The sequence below is a fragment of the Bos taurus genome, chromosome 8, assembly GCF_002263795.3.
Source record: "Bos taurus isolate L1 Dominette 01449 registration number 42190680 breed Hereford chromosome 8, ARS-UCD2.0, whole genome shotgun sequence".
Lineage (NCBI taxonomy): Eukaryota > Metazoa > Chordata > Mammalia > Artiodactyla > Bovidae > Bos > Bos taurus.
In genome coordinates, this window is record NC_037335.1 from 109,984,619 (window position 1) to 110,001,465 (window position 16,847).

At 48.1% G+C, this 16,847-nt stretch overlaps 1 protein-coding gene across 9 annotated transcripts in view; it reads right to left on the reverse strand.

Moving 5' to 3' along the window:
• Positions 1–16,847, reverse strand: part of CDK5RAP2 (CDK5 regulatory subunit associated protein 2) — a 184,244-nt gene that overhangs the window by 155,818 nt on the left and 11,579 nt on the right. For all 9 annotated transcript variants that reach the window (XM_059889004.1, XM_059889002.1, XM_059889006.1 and 6 more), the window contains exon 3: positions 14,375–14,442. In XM_059889004.1, the coding sequence (XP_059744987.1) occupies positions 14,375–14,442 (68 nt within the window). The remainder of the gene's footprint in view (positions 1–14,374; positions 14,443–16,847) is intronic.

Here is a 16,847-nt window from a genome sequence, read left to right on the forward strand (position 1 = left end):
ATCCATGGGATTTTCCAGGCAAGAGTACTGGAGTGGGGTGCGCTCAGCTTTGCTACAACCGCACAAACCCAGGATTAAGAGCCAGATGCAGGACAGTCTGAGCACGGAAATGAATGATGACTGAGTGCAGAGACAGAATTCATGACTCCACACTGAAAGCAAGTTAGGAAAGGAAAGGAAGAAGGGAGGCTCTTCTTTATAAAATAAATCAAGTTAATAAATGTAGAGAGTAGCAGGAAGAGAAAACCACCATTATACAACTGCTAGACTCAACTAACACACACACACACGTAGAAATAAATGACTCGGGCCGAGATCGGCACACAAACGCACTGGGGGAAGCGCGCGTTCCCACCGTCTCACGATGGCCACCCCACAGACGGCTTATCATTTGGGAAACATATCGTCACGATTCAGAAGCCTAGCAGACATCACCCTAATCAACAGAATATATTACTACTACCCCTGGTGGGACAGACCGACATGCTGTGCCTCCTGAACTAAGTCACTGAAAGTAAGCAATTTCATTTAAAAACGCTAAAATACCTATAATCTTCTCTCTCTCTGTCTCTCTTGTTTTTTTTTTTTTGGCAACTTAACAGCTTGTGAGATCTTAGTTCCCCAACCAGGGAACTGAACCTGGACCCTGGCAGTGAAAGCACCAAGTCCCAACCACTGGACTGCCAAGGAATCCCCCAAACACCTACAACCCTTAACCTTGAACTAGTCAAGAGTTGTCGGACTTCTCTGGTGGCGTAGCGGATAAAAATGCGCCTGCCAATGCAGGGAACATGGGCTCAATCCCTGGTGCAGCAAGCTTCCACCCGCCATGGAGCAACTAAGCCCACACCCACTGAGCCTGAGCCGGGCAGCAGCTGAAGCCCGTGAACCCAGGGCCTGTGCTCCGCGCCGGGAGAAGCCACAGCAGTGAGGAGCCCTCGCACCTCCACAAGGACCAGCCCCTGCTCGCCGCCAACCAGAGAAAAAAGCCTGCACGCAGCAAGGAAGACCCAGGGCAGCCAGAAATAACCACAAATGAATATAGCTTTTCTTAAAATGTTTAATCAAGAGTCATCAATCAAACAAATCCAAAATGAAGGGCGCTCTACAAACAACAGACTCGGACTCTTCAGGAATCTTCATGACAATCTCAAGACAAAGAGGGCTGGAGACTTTCCTAATGAATGGAAGTAACAGAGGCCTGACTGTGAAGTACAATAAAATCATACAGTGACTCCTGAAATCTTTTTACGCTATATGGTAAATCTCTACCAATTTTATACAATCTCTTCCAGAAAACAGAAAATGAGGCACCTTTTCCACTTCATTTTAGGAGGGCAGCATTACCCTCATAAAACCAGACAAAAATATTATAAGAAAACTACAGACTAAATCCTCTAAATGATAGACTCAAAACCCTCAACTAAATCTTTAAAAATTCTGTTCAGTTCAGTTGTTCAGTCATGTCCGACCCTTTGCGATCCCGTGGACTGCAGGACGCCAGGTTTCCCAGTCTATCACCAACTCCCAGAGCTTGCTCAAACTCATGTCCATTGAGTCCGTGATGCCATCCAACCATCTCATCGTCTGTTGTCCCCTTCTCCTCCTGCCTTCAATCTTCCCAGCATCAGAGTCTTTTCAAATGAGTCAGTTCTTCGCATCAGGTGGCCAAAGTACTGGAGCTTCAGCTTCAACATCAGTCCTCCAATGAATATTTAGGACTGATTTCCTTTAGGATGGACTGGTTGTATCTCCTTGCAGTCCAAGGGACTCTCAAGAGTCTCCAATTCCACAATCCAAAAGCGTCAATTCTTCGGTGCTCAGCTTTCTTTATGGTCCAACTTTCACATCCATACATGACCACTGGAAAAACCACAGCTTGGACTATACAGACTTCTGTCAGTTAAGTGATGTCTCTGTTTTTTTAATATGCTGTCTAGGTCTGTCATAGCTTTTCTTCCAAGGAACGAGCATCTTTTCATTTCATGGCTGCAGTCACCATCTGCAGTGATTTTGGAGCCCAAGAAAATAAAGTCTCTCACTGTTTCCATTGTTTCCTCATCTATTTGCCATGAAATGATGGGACTGGATGCCATGATCTTTGTTTTCTGAATGCTGAATTATAAGCCAGCTTTTTCACTCTCCTCTTTCACTTTCATCAAGAGGCTCTTTAGTTGTTCACTTTCTGCCATAAGGGTGGTGTCATCTGCATATCTGAGGTTATTGATATTTCTCCCAGCAATCTTGATTCCAGCTTGTGCTTCCTCCAGCCCAGCGTTTCTCATGATGTACTCTGCATAGAAGTTAAATAAGCAGGGTGACAATATACAGCCTTGACATACTCCTTTTCCTATTTGGAACCAGTCTGTTGTTCCATGTCCAGTTCTAACTGTTGCTTCCTGACCTGCATACAGATTCCTCAGGAGACAGGTCAGGCGCTCTGGTATTCCCATCTCTTTCAGAATTTTCCACAGTTTATTGTGATCCACACAGTCAAAGGCTTTAGTGTAGTCAATGAAGCAGAAGTAGATGTTTTTCTGGAATTCTTTTACTTTTTCTATGAGCCAATGGATGTTGGCAATCTGATCTCTGGTTCCTCTGCCTTTTCTAAATCCGGCTTGAACATCTGGAAGTTCACATACTGTTGAAGCCTGGCTTGGAGAATTTTAGGCATTACTTTGTGAGCATGTGAGACGAGTGCAATAGTCTGAACATTCTTTGGTGCTGCCTTTCTTTGGAAAATTAGAAACATAGTAACACATCATGAGCGGGATTTATCCCAGGAATCTAACACTACTTCAATATTCCAAAGTCAATCCATGTAATTCACCAAACTAAAAGACCAAAGAAGAAAAAACACATATGATCATAGCAAAACGTGCAGAAAAAGTATTAGACGCTCAACAATCATTCAAGATAAAAATTTAGCAAACTAGGAATTCAAGGAAACATCCTTTATCTGCTAAAGGACATATACAAAAAAATCACACATCTACAAAAAACATATTTACTAAAGATAAAGAACGAAATGCTATTCCCCTAACATCAATAATAAAGAAAGGCTATTGGCTGTTATGATTCCTATTCAAAATGTATTTGAAGTTCCAGACAGTGTGATAAAACAAGGGAAAAAAATAAAAGGCATCCAGATTGAAAAGGAAGAAGTAAAACCACCCTTATGTGCAGACAACATGAAAACAAAAAATTCCAAGGAATCTACCCAAAAAAGCTCCCGGAATTCATTAAGTGAGTTTAGCAAAGTCAGCATATAGGTATCAATCATATTTCAATATACTAGCAACAAACAATCGAAAACTGAAAAATTTTTAAATACCATTTACAATATCTCCAAAAAGGAAAATTTGTAAGAACAAATGTAGTAAGACATTATGTATGTCTGATGAAATCAAGAACCTAAATAAGTGAGGAGACTTACCAAATTCATGAATTGGAAACCCTTGTTTTAAATCAATAAATTGAGCTTCATCAAAATTTTAAGTTTGCTTTGGAAAAACACAGTGCTGAGAGAATGAAAAGACAAGGTACACAGTGAGAGAAAACATTTGCAAATCATAAATCCAACATAGGAACTGTATCTGCTGCTGCTGCTACTAAGTCACTTCAGTCGTGTCCGACTCTGTGCAACCCCACAGACGGCAGCTCACCAGGCTCCCCCGTCCCTGGGATTCTCCAGGCAAGAACACTGGAGTGGGTTGCCCTTTCCTTCTCCAAGGAACTGTATCTAGAATACATAAATATCTCTCAAAATGTCATTGCTAGGAAGCAACTTGATTTTAAAAAACAACAAAAAATAGGCAAAAGATTTGAAAAAACACTTCACAGGAGAAGATACACAGATGACAAATAAGCACAAGAAAAGATTTTAAGCATCTTAGATACCACTACACATCTGTTAGAACGGCCAGAAAAAAGTTTTTAATTGATAATACCAAATGCTGATGAAAACGTAGAACAAATGGCATTCTCGTATTCTGCTGATGGGAGTGCAAAATGGTACAATCACTGTGAATAATAGTTTGGCAGTTTCTTACTAAAAAAAAAAAACTACATTTACCATATGACTCAGCGACTCCAGTCCTAGGTGTTTACCCTAGAGAAGTGAAAACCCATGCCCACACACATAAACACACAAAAACTTACACAGGAATGCTTAGTGCAGCCTTATGAATAATCACCAAAACATGGAGAGAACTCAAACGCTCTTCAAAAGGTGAATGAATCAAGTGCACGGCCACACGGTGGAAAAGCGCTCAGCCACTGTGGTTCACGGCACGTGAATGAATTTCAAAGATATTACGGTGAGGGAAAGAAGTTACCCTCAAAAGATTACAAGTTGTATGATTCCGTGGATATGATCTCTGGAAAAAGCAAAATTACAGGGGCTGGAAATAGAGGGACAGCCGCCAGAGGTCTGGGTGAAGAGTCTGACCACAGAGAGGGAACACTCGGGGATTTCTGGCCTTTTGGAACATTCTGATTGTGGTTGACAGTCACACGAGCCTACAACTATATACACATATACCAAAAAAAAATAATCAAATAAATACATTTCTCGATTATGACGAAAGTTACAAGGGAGTATACGTATGTCAAAACTTAGCCAACACTTAAAATTGCAGGGCTTTACTTTATGCAGAAGGAGAAGGGGGCGGCAGAGGATGAGCTGGTTAGATAGCATCACCAATCCAATGGACACGAATCTGACCAAACTCCAGCGGAGCGTGGCGTGCTACAGTCCCTGCGGTTACACAACTTAGAGACTGAGCAACAACAACAAAAATAAAATATAGCAAAATATTAATAGCTGTCCTTGAATGTTACTACATCACCATAAATACATATTCATTGGGGCTTTTCTTCAACATTCTAAAAAATAATTGGTAATAGCGCATAATACTCCTTTTAATAAATTTTTGAATACTTTTATGACTGATAAAAGAAAATGATAAGTATACTCTACATTAAGTACATTCCAAATTTTCCAGCCCTGGCCCCTTGTTAACACTTAAAGTTTCAATTCTGTGGCTAAGAAGAACAGAGCAACAAGCTATTGATAGGTTCATTAAAGCCTCCCTTTTAAATGTTTTAAGGAAACAGCACATAAAACATTCATTCAAACAAAAAGTCTACCCCGCCAGATGCTTCCTATAAAGAGAAACCTTATTCCATTACTCAGCTACCAATAAATTATTTATGGAGGTTGCTGAGAATGCCCACATTGTGCATGCTGCTAAAATTCTCAGCAACACTTGAAAGAATACTTGTTCTATTTATAGGTGAAGAACATTTTTTTTAATGAGAAAAAGTAAATAAGCCTTCAGAAGGTCGTTGCAAACGCCAGCCAAGCCCCAGTGAATAAAATGAAATACAGGCAGCAACTTTTCTGCAACAATGCCAGTCTCGTTCTCTGCGTAATGCCAGAGCGCTCATCATGCTTTCTCTGATGACCCCACCAAGCTGGCCTGGGGTCCTGCTGGATGTTTCCACACACCCTTTAATTTCTTTACACAGCAGCCTACCACACTGCAGTCTACCAGCTGGGTGATTTCCTTTCTACCCAATCCGTCTCTAAGAGATGGGGAACCATATCCTCTTTTGTATTTTAGTCTACAACATAAAGAGATAGTCGTTAATACATAATAACAATGCAGCGGTCAGAAGGCCGAGCATATTTACCAATTTCTCGAAGGCCATGTGACGCAAGGAGAGACCCACAGGCCTCAGAGTCAGACAGACATTGCTTTTTTCTATCACTTTTTAAAGGTTTTTTAAAATGTGGACCATTCTTAAAGTCTCTGATCGATTTTGTTCTGTTTTTAAGTTTTGGGCCCAAGGCATGGGGGATCTTAACTCCCCCAACAGGGATCAAACCTGCAACCCCTGCATTGAAAAGCAAAGTTTTTCCCACTGGACTACCAAGGAAGTTCCTCCATCCCTCTTAGAATAAAACTTCCTGGGCTTCCCCGGTTGCTCAATGGTAAAGAATCCACCTGCAATGCAGGAGACTCAGGTTTGATCCCTGGGTCGGAAAGACCTTCTGGAGAGAAAAAGGCAACCCACTCCAGTATTCTTGCCTGGAAAATTCCATGGGCAGAGAAGCCTGGCAGGCTACAGTCCACGGGGCTGCAAAAATTAAAATAAAAAAAGCTCGGTGCCGTGGCCGCAGATTTGTGTGATCTGGCTCTGCGCTCGGCCGTAAAGCGCCCTACCCCTCGTTGGCAATGCTCCGCCCTCCCCAGTCCTCACATAAGCCGGGCCTTGTCTGCGCGCACAGCTCTTCCTGCAGCCCTTGCCGGGAGGTTCCATCTCAGGCTTCCATCTCAGCTTAAACGTCAGAGGCTCCAAAAGGCCCTTCCTAACTAGTGGCTCCAAAGAGGGCCGTCTCCACGACCTCCACCAAGTCACTCTCACGCAGAACGCTTGCCTGCTTATTAGAAGCTGCCACAACCTGCCTCCACCTTCGATCCTTACACATGCACTATTTGCTTTCACGCCTGTTATACAAAGATCATCCACTTGTGGAGGGCAGGGACCTTTGCAATCTATCTGCTCATGGCTGTTTCCCCTGAGATTTGTAGCACAGTATCTGGGACACGGACACCCCATCAACATGTGTTGAATGAATGAGTCAGCCGGTCCAGGCCGCCTTACGAGCCAAGTGAGTTTGGTCAAGTTCCTTATTCTGTGTGCCTCAGCTCCTTTATCTGTAAAAATGGGATTATTATAATGCCCCTTGCAGAGAGCTATTACGAGGATTAAAAGAAATGAATGGGGATGTTCAGTATTGTGCCTGACACAGCGTAAGAACTGAAAACACTAATATTCTTTTCATTTGTACTTTTCATCTACACTTTAAGTAAGTTCAAGAAATGAAAAAAAAAAAGTGGAAACACTGAAAATAGCTTACCATACAATAGGAATAAATACCTGAAAATCCACCAAATATGACTCAGAAACTCAGCGCTCAAAAGTAGGTGAACACGAGAGCTGTACTCGCCAGGCTCCAGCCCTGGCAACCCAGGTGGGACCTCGGAGCTGGAGCCTCCGAAAGAGGAGCCATCCCAACTCGGTCCCAGCTCAGTGGCAGGACACTCTCTGAGGCTTCTACTTGGTCATCGTGACTTCCTCCCACTCCCTGTCAAAGGCCTTCCGCGCCTAGGGCACCATCAGAAAGGGAAGAAAGACGAAAGCCAACAACATAAGAAAGAATCGGGGCAACTCCAACCAACCAAACTCTCAGCCAGGAGCTGCGCTTCTGGTGACCTGGCCATCAGTTTCAGCAGCTTGCAAGGGCCTGGGACTCCACAGCGGAGGCTCAGCCACCAGGGCACGTCTGGGCTGCAGGCAACAAGGACCGAGGGCAGGGGCCCCGCAGTCAGTGGAGCCGGAAGTGGACTCAACTCCCAACGCTGTCACCTGTGAGCCACGTGACCTTGGGGAAACCACTGCACATCTTTGAGTCCCTGTCTGCTCATCAGTAAAAAGAGGATCAAAGTCACGGAGGTGTTGTGACAACCACATGACCTACAGTACCTGGCAGAGCCTGGCACTGAGCGAGCAGAAAACACAGGAGCATTTTCAGAACGAATCCGCTTCTCGCTCAAGCCTCAATACGCAGACCTTCGAGCGACCGGTAATTTTTTTTATCCTCTTTGAAAGTCCAAAAACTGTTAGACCATTCACCCAGACATCACAAAAACCACGAAATCCTGCTGCCCAGAGTTCATTTCTGGTAAATAACACCGCATGTAAGACAGTTCTGCCAGCAGCAGCTAAGCGGGGTTAGGAAGACGAAGAAGACACCCTGGGATTCGCTTCTGATTCCAGTACGCTCCCAGTGTCCTCAAAACACCCAGAAAACTGTTGCTAGGCAAACATCTATTCATCAGCCAACAATACTGGAGTAACAACAGGACTTTAAAAGTGAACCCAAACAACGCCCGGAATGCAACTATCTTCTGAAATCTACTCTCTGTATATTCTTTCAGCCTTTGCTCATGAATACACATTTGTGGTAAAATTGTAACATAAGTGAATCTGTATAATCCATTGCTTCCCCTAACATGTCTTAAATATTTTCATGTTGCTACAGAATTCCCATAATTATCACTTAAAATGACTGCACTGAACTCCACTGAATTGATTTACATTCAATTGCTTAACCGTTTCCCTGCTGAGCACGCACGCATTCAGTGTGCTCCGGAAGAATGCCTGCGGGCTTTCCAACCAGAAAGACCAGCTGTGCATTTGGCCTTCTTTTTGTTTCTCGATCACGCTAAACTCCTGAGTGAATCACTGAATCTCAAGCTCAGCTTCCTCACCTGGGAAACACCTTCATCACAAGCTTGTTGCAATAAGCCAAAGAGATGACAAATGTAAAATATAACTCCCTTGTTCCCGATTTTTCACAATCATACACAATGTGACAACACCTTCATGCTCGCAGCTTTTCTCTTCTGCTGGGTTCTTTCCTCAGGATGAATTTCCCCAAGATGGATTATCGGGCTCAAGAGTAATATTATTTTTATGACCATCAAAATCTCTTTCCAAATGGCCTTCAAAAAGATTGTAAAAATTTACACTGCCCAGGCCGCCACCTGGCCAGGTCTGCAGAGGGCATGGCCAGGATACTCAGAGGCCTGAGCACTCAGAGCATTTGACCCAGCATGCAGGAGACCAGCCTACTACACAGATGAGCCTCTGCGCTGAACACTTACAGACTTGATTCCAAGACCTCTGGCCCTGATGTGCCCCATCTCCTGCAGAGCCAGAACCACAGAGCTCCGGTAACAGTCACTCTGCCAGCTCAAGAGAGTCCTCCTCCACTTCTGCCCACCTGCGCCCCATATGACTCTTGCTCTCCTGCCTGGTTCTCAAGGCGCCCCGTTCTCCTTCTCAGCCTCCCCTGACCCTCATCACTGCCTGCTCTCCTAAGACTCTGGGGGGAATCTGCATGCCCCTCCCTCCTGCTACACCGCTCCAGCCACCTGATCCACAAGAACACGGCGGCCACCCCCATCGGCTTAAGACCCGGGATGCCACGCGCTGTCCTGGCATGTTACCTAATCCTCACCACAACCCTAGGCATTAAATATTACTTTCCCATTTCACAGGTAAGGCAACCAAAATGTACAGCTTACAAAGTAACACATTTATTTTTATCAATAAGAATTTATCGACTACCATCTTGTTCAGCTGGGTGTTGAGCATGAGGGACACAGTAGAGGAGACAAAGTTAAGCAATCACACCAATAAAATACTTAATTGCAAACAATCGTAAGACTCACGGTGGAAAACATTGCATGCTGAGTGCTGGGTCCCTAGCAAACCTGGGAAGGGAGTTACGGACGGCCTCTCTATAAAGTCACGTAAAGACTAAGCCATGGCGCTCAAGGATCCTGACGCTCAGGAGGAAGAGAAAGGACAGTGCCAGCAGAGGGAGGAGCACGCTGAACGCCCGACCACGTGGCTGAGGAAGGTCAGCCCAGATGCTGGAGAGCAGGCCGTGATGGGAGACGGCCGCAGCCGGTGACACAGGGCAGGGCCACACGGGCCACGGCAAGCAGTTAGGGATTTTGCTCCAAGGTCAAAGAAACATCACAGCAGGTTCAGCGGAGACTGACAACGGACGAGCAGAAGGCGGGGGAGCTGGCTGAGGCAGGGTCCTCGGGACAGAGCTAAGCGGGCACTGAGGGCCACGCGCCAGGCACCGAGCGAGGGGCCTTCCACACCAGGACTCACGGAGCCCTCGCCACCAGTTCTGAGTGGAAGACCGCGTCCAGCTCCGAGTTACAGAGAAGGCTCTAGAAGCCACCTGGACAAACGGGGTCACAGGCCTGCCAGTGTGACAGCACCAGACCTAACACCCACCTCTGGTCGTTCCCAGGTACGCGTCGTATCCACGTACGCCGCTACTTCAGAGCTTCGGGGCCACACACACCAGGTGGGGTCGGGGGGCAGGGGAACCACCCCCGGAAGGAAGACACCCAGCACACACAGGCCACAGGGCAGACCTGGAGATGCGGACTCCTAGCCGTGGCGCGGATAAAACACTAACGCTGACCAACTGCCTCGCTGAGACCAAGACTTTTCAACAAAACAGAATAAGCGCCCCGATACAAACACCAGAACCTCAGGGCAGCTGGGCTGGAGACAAGAGCAGCAGAACCTGTCCCAAGGGGAAAAAAAACACGTAAGTGTACAAAGACCGGGACCAGGACACTCATCACCGCTTTGTTTATCACAGTGAGGAATTAGACACAGTCTGAACGTCGCACAGGAAGAGGTTACATAAATTACGGTTCAACCCACCCCTTTAGGCACACGTCTTTATGAACTTAAGACGGCCATTAAATAATACTATCCACCTGTATCAACAGAGACAGAAAGCTATACATGTCACAGTAAAAGCCAGAAGTAAACGCTTCTATCTGTGAACAAAGAACAGCTACCCGGACTGGACACGCTGAACCAGATTCTGGGTCTCCCCGCTCACTCACAACATGTTGAGAGAGACAAAGGGAGAGACAGAGAGTAGTCCCTGGAACCGGTCACACCAGAGAAACAGAGTCCTTTACACAACGCTGTTCAGCCCGGCCTCCTCTGGTCCGGGGCACTCCCCGTGACGTTATCACCCAGAAGGACCAACGAGGCAGGCTCCCAATGAAGACCACACTGATCTGCCAGCCTCCTACCGTAAGGCCGGCCGGCCGTTCAGATGACGACAGCTCAGCTGAGGAAGGGATCAGACAGCAGATCCCCAGATGACAGACTCACAAGAAGGTGTGAGAAGGGACACAGAACGCCGAGTGCAGCAGAAGGACAGAGGCCTGGGTTCAAAGACCATGTAAGTCCCTGCCCGTCGCTGGGCTCGAGGCCCCTGTGCCAGATGCAGGGCCTGGATGAGGCGGTCCCGGGAGCTCTTTTAGCACTGCGGTTCTGACTCTCTTCTCCACGCCTCCGGACCCCACCACTCACTGCACCTCCTTACTGATCACAGCACCTCCGGCCTCAGGGCACCCAGCCTGGCTCATCTGTGAAGTGACTCCAGTCACTTCCCTCCCCAGATTAAAACTTACCACTGATGCCCCTTCATCTTCAGCACAAAACTCAAAGCGGTGTAACATACAAGAGCCTGCAGAATCTGACCCCCACCTGCTTCAACAGCCCCACTTCTCTCAAGCACCCCCTAAGCCTCCTTCCAATCAAAGGGCACTTGGATTCCCAGCCTCGTCATGCCCTGTCATGCTCTCTCTGTGTCTTCGGCACGTGAGAGTCCCTCTGCCTGGGGTCGTCTCCCAGCCTTCCCACCTTGGCTAATCCCTACTACTCTTGGTGACCCAACTCAGAACACGTGCTCCAGGGAGGCTGCCCAGAGTGCCCTGGGCCAGGACCAGGCCCCCGCTCTACGCCCCACAGCGCCCTGGACTTAACCTCAATCACTGCATGATTTTCCTATCCATCTCCCTAAACAGACTGTGAGTCTCCTGATGGGCCCTTACTCTGCTGCAAATTCCCTAGCCCCTGTCCCGGGACACGGATGTGAAAAGACCCACTGATGAATGGCTAAACTCCAAGCAAAACCAAGAGGCCTGTATTTTGCCAGACCGTCATTACCAGACTCTGATGTTCAGGTATCCGTAATCCAAGACTAGGATAAAAGAAATCACGAGCTTCCCCTTTAATGCTATAGCCCTCTCTTTAACATGTATGCGAACTTTAAAATCAGCATTAGATGCCAAGAGCATTTCCTGTAAGCATCCCAACACAGAGACCCTGCATTTAGTAGCTCAGGCCAGATGAGGATTTTCAGTGACTTATAAAGACCTGAAAGGGAGACACTGAGAACCATGCTGTCATTTCAATTTCAACTGCAGAATTTGTTCTTGAAAGTGCTACAATAAAAAATATTAATGTCATAAAAAATAAAAAAGCCCTAACAGCAGCCAAAGGAGCACAGTCGTAAAGCCAAAACATAAACCCTAAAACATGCTGGCATAGAAGGCTCTCCCTTGCCTTTATGAAAATCAGTATTTGAGTCATCAAGAACACACCTGAGAAAGGGAGATGTGAGTCATGTGACAGAGCAGAAAAACGGTAACAATAAACGTAACCTAACCGCAAGAGAAACGCCTGACACGCAGGACAGACTCAGGGCCGGGCATGTCGCTGCATGTACCTTCCCTCAGGAAGCTGCACGATAGCCCTGGGAAGCAGAAACTGTAACATGCCCATTTTAAAGACAAAGGAAGTGCAGAGAGGGTAAGGTCACCCAAGGTCACCCAGCAGAAGCGGACGGGCAGGCGGCCTGGCTTCCGAGGCCGCGGCCCAGGGCACAAGCTGCACCGGGCACAGCCTTGCCGGCGCGTCCCTCGGCCTCCGTGTCTCCTCTCTCCCGAGGGGCTTCCCTGGTGGCTCAGACAGTGAAGCGTCTGTCCGCAATGCGGGAGACCCGGGTTCGATCCCTGGGTCAGGAAGGTCCTCAGGAGAAGGAAATGGCAACCCACTCCGGTACTCTTGCCTGGAAAACTCCATGGATGGAGGAGCCTGGTGGGCTACAGTCCATAAAAGGGAGCTGGATTCAATTCTCAGATCTCTCCCAGTTCAAAAGGCAGTGACAACACGTGAAGCTAAATCTCTAAGATTGTTAGGTTTTTCCATCTAGAAACAAAAATCAAAGCTGTGCCTTTCAAAAATTAAATAACTCTGTATCTCGCAGAGCTGCTTCAATATTAAAGTAATATATATGAAGAGCTTAACACTTATAGTTCCCAGCTCAGAGCAAGAGCTCAATAAACAGTAGCTATTATTACTCTTATGATAAAACACGAACAACCATTTAATAGTGGAGCACATTTTAATTATACACGATGTGGAATAATCAAATCTCATTTGTTTGAGGCCCCAGACCCCACAGCATATATCAGGTTGTACAGTTGAAATTATAACAACTCAACGCTCCAGAATTACTTGTTTCCATTAGAGATCTGACAAGTCATTTCTTCAATTGGTCACTGGTGGTTTGCAGATAACTATGAGCAGTAATGAGTGTTCTGAATTAAATCCAGAGACAGGCCCGTTCTGTTCGGGAAAGGCCATTGGGGAGAGAGAAACATGGCTGAGGAACGTCCTTCCCTCTGCGTCCTGCGCCCTCTCCCTGATAAATACCTCCCATGTCTTGCATAGTATGGATTTCATTTGGTTACAAATGAAGAAGGGTCTAATTCTTCCCATGATAAATGAGCACGCTGAGCAGGTAACTTGTTAAGCAGAATTGGAATTGGGGAAATAACCTTATTTTCCTGTTACTTGACAACAGACCCCATCCACTAACAAATGAAACGCAGATGCTGGCAGACAGAAAGCACTGAAGTCAAATCCATCGCCGAGCAATCCATTCTCAGACAATTACCACAGCAACCTGGGAACACATCGCTCACGTTTCATTCAACACAGACGCAGCCTGCAAGATGCAGAGGCCGCGCCACGTGGTAGAGAGAACAAACAGCTTTAGAGTCATTAGAAACCCAAACTCAGATTCCAGCTCTGTCGCTCATGCACTATGCGGCCGTGAGTGAGGCTCTCCTGGTCTGAAGACTCCTGACCTGTAAAATGGGGCTAATTCAGAAAACCTCAGTCACAGGACAGCTTCAGAGGGGACCACGAACAGCACACCCTCCATCACAGGGAAGCTCCTGACACATGCTGCTGCTGTGCTACGCTTAGTCACTCAGTCGCGTCTGACTCTTTGCGATCCCCTGGACTGTAGCCCGCCAGGCTCCTCTGTCCATGGGATTCCCCAGGTAAGAATCCTGGAGTGGGTTGCCATGCCCTCCTCCAGGGGATCTTCCCGAACCACGGATCAAACCCATGTCTCCCTCACTGCAGGCAGATTCTTTACCACCCGAGCCACCAGCGAAGCCCAAGAATACTGGAGTGCCTATCCCTTCTCCAGGGGATCTTCCCAACCCAGGAATCAATCAAACTGGGGTCTCCTCCATTGCAGGTGGATTCTTTACCAGCTGAGCTACCGGGGAAGCCCGTGAAACACCTTAGCGCCTCTCAACTGTGCTCCATGGTGACATCTTCACCTTCAGGACGCCAGAAATACACCAAACTCCCCAAGGCTGGAAATCACTGATGCTGTCAGAACCCATAACTGGCCTGTGTGCAAAGGACCAGCTGTGCAGGAATGTCACAGTGCTCCAGAGAGAGCCCACAAGCCCCGGCACTCCTCCAGACCCTGCCTCATCCTGCTTGAATGCTTCTCGAAAACCCAGGCTCCCTGTGGGTCTGCTGGACAGCGCGCACAGACATGAGCCGTGAGGGATGCTAATTCAGTGTCTCTACTTACGTTTTCAAAGTCCTTCATGTTCCGTGCTCTGGTGGGAGACACCTTCTCTTCCGACACATTTGGGAGCACTATAAAAAAGCAAAACAGACACAGGAAGACGTCACAACAGGCAAACCGCCCCACACCCCTACAAGGGGGAAAAAGGATGGCTTCCACATTATATTCTGTCTTGTGATTTGAGTCTGCTGCTGCTGCTGTTAAGTCGCTTTAGTAGTGTCCAACTCTGTGTGACCCCATGGTCTGCAGCCCACCAGGCTCCTCCATCCATGGGATTTTCCAGGCAAGAGTGCTGGAGTGGGGTACCACTGCCTTCTCCATTAAGTCATTGTATTTCAAATATTTAAAAATTACTTAAACTGGACCCAATGTAACCAAGTAAATGTCAGAAGAATGTAAAAAGGTGTGGGTTGTTCAGTCATGTCTGACTTTGCAACCCCATGGACTGTACCCCGCCAGGCTCCTCTGTCCATGGGATTTTCCAGGCAAGAATACTGGAGTGGGGTGCCATGCCCTCCTCCAGGGGATCTTCCCAACCCAGGAATCAAACCCACATCTCCCACATTGCAGGCAGATTCTTTACTGTCTAACCACCAGAGAATCCCCCTGTTAAGTATCAGAAGATGGACCCAAAGGGGCAGGCAGCAAGCAAGCAGAACTGCTGTGATACCTACGCCTCCTGCTGATCCTTAATCTGTTCTGTTGGGTGGGATGTCATCTTCATACATCAGCAATTAAAACAAAGCCTGTCTGACTTGACAGCAGGAGTTGGCACATTTTTTTTTAAATGCGAGACAATAAATACTTCAGGTTCTGTTGGCCAGATGACACAAAGCCCCAAGTCTGTCACAACCACTCAACACAAAACAGCCACCGACACTTCAAAAGCCAAGCAGCTGTGTTCCAACAGAAGTTTACTTTCAAAAGCAGGCCGCGGTCGGAAACTGCCGATCGCTGCTTCAGGGCGATTCCAGACTCAGCCAAAACCCTAATCTTTCCACAGCTTCTCTAATTCGACAAACATTTATTAGACCACTCCACTGGGCCAAGCGCCAGGTGAGGTGTGGGGAAGCAGTGGCGAAAGAGTGGTGACGGTGAAAGCAATGGCGATCGTGCGCCCAGCAGCCAAGACGGGCACGTGCGAGCGACGGTTCCACGTGGCACAGGTGCTGGGCACTGCTCAGGCGCTAACAAGATGTGTGTTGAGTGAACGAATGAATTCACTTCTCCCCCAAGTGGGCCCCGGCGGCCTACTCTCTGCCCAGTGCCGTGTAGAAACAAAACAAATAGAAGGAGCCAACAGTCCAGAAAGAAGGGACGGACGATAAACGAGGGCGATTACAGAGCATATCCAGGGTGATAAATGCTATGGAGAACACCGTGGCTAAGGACAGGAAGCGCCAGTAGCAAGGGGGCGGTGGGGGCCGCAGTTTCAAACGAGCTGGTTGAGGATTTCCCTGGCAGTCCAGGGGTTAAGACTCCATGCTCCCAACGCAAGGGCAAGATGCAGGGGGGCACGGGTTGGATTCCTGGTCAGGGAACTAAGATTCTGCATCCTGCACACCATGGCAAAAAAAAAAAAAGAACACAAACAAACAAATAAGGGGGTTAAACTGAGGAAGGGCTGACCTCTGGGCAGACTCGGACAGGGCACAGACAGAGGCCTGGGGTGGCAGGGACCTAGGGGACCTGAGGACCAGCCAAGAGGCCAATGGATGGGAGAGCAATAAAGGGGGGGACAGCAGAAGAGGGGGGAGCAGGTGCTGGGAGACAGGCTGAGTAGGGCCTCTCAGAACACGGGCTCAGGGGCAGCGTGGGGGACTTCGGTTTCCACAGGCTCCCTCTGGCTGCCTTGCTAAGAACAGATCTTTATGAAAGGCGCTGAGAGAGAAACGAGGAGACCAGGTAGGAGAAAGCGGGGAGAATCCAGGCCAGAGGTCACGGTGCTTAGGCCAAGGAAGGCAGGTGAGGAGCGGTCCGATTCGGGATACTCCTAAAGTGGCCAACACGAAGAAATGCAATGAACTGCAGCGAAAACGCAAGGTTCAGAGAGGAGAGCACAGGGACGCAGCCTGGGGACGGCAGCCTGGGGAGAGCCGGGGAAGCGTGGGCTGCAGCTGAGTCTTCAGGGGGTGGCTGGTAGAGGGGGGCGAAAGCCAGAGGATGGCGAGGGCATGGAGCTCGGGGCTCAGCAGAGAAGAGGCTTGGGAGCCGGCAGGGGCGGCCAGCAGGCCCCGCATGCCAGGCCAAGGGCACATGGCCGCCTGCCTGCTGCTCAGACAGGCGGGCTCTATTCCCCACGCGTGCCCCCGCCCAGGGCCCCTCACCCTCCAGGTCTCCAGGCCAGGTCGTCTGCTGGGGACACTCCGGCCGCCCCGCTCCTTTCTGAGGGGAAACCTGCTTCTCAGCCCATCGCCCAGCTCCTCAACCCCCAGCTGGCTGCGCGACCATTCTTTGCCTGCCTTCCAGGCGTGAT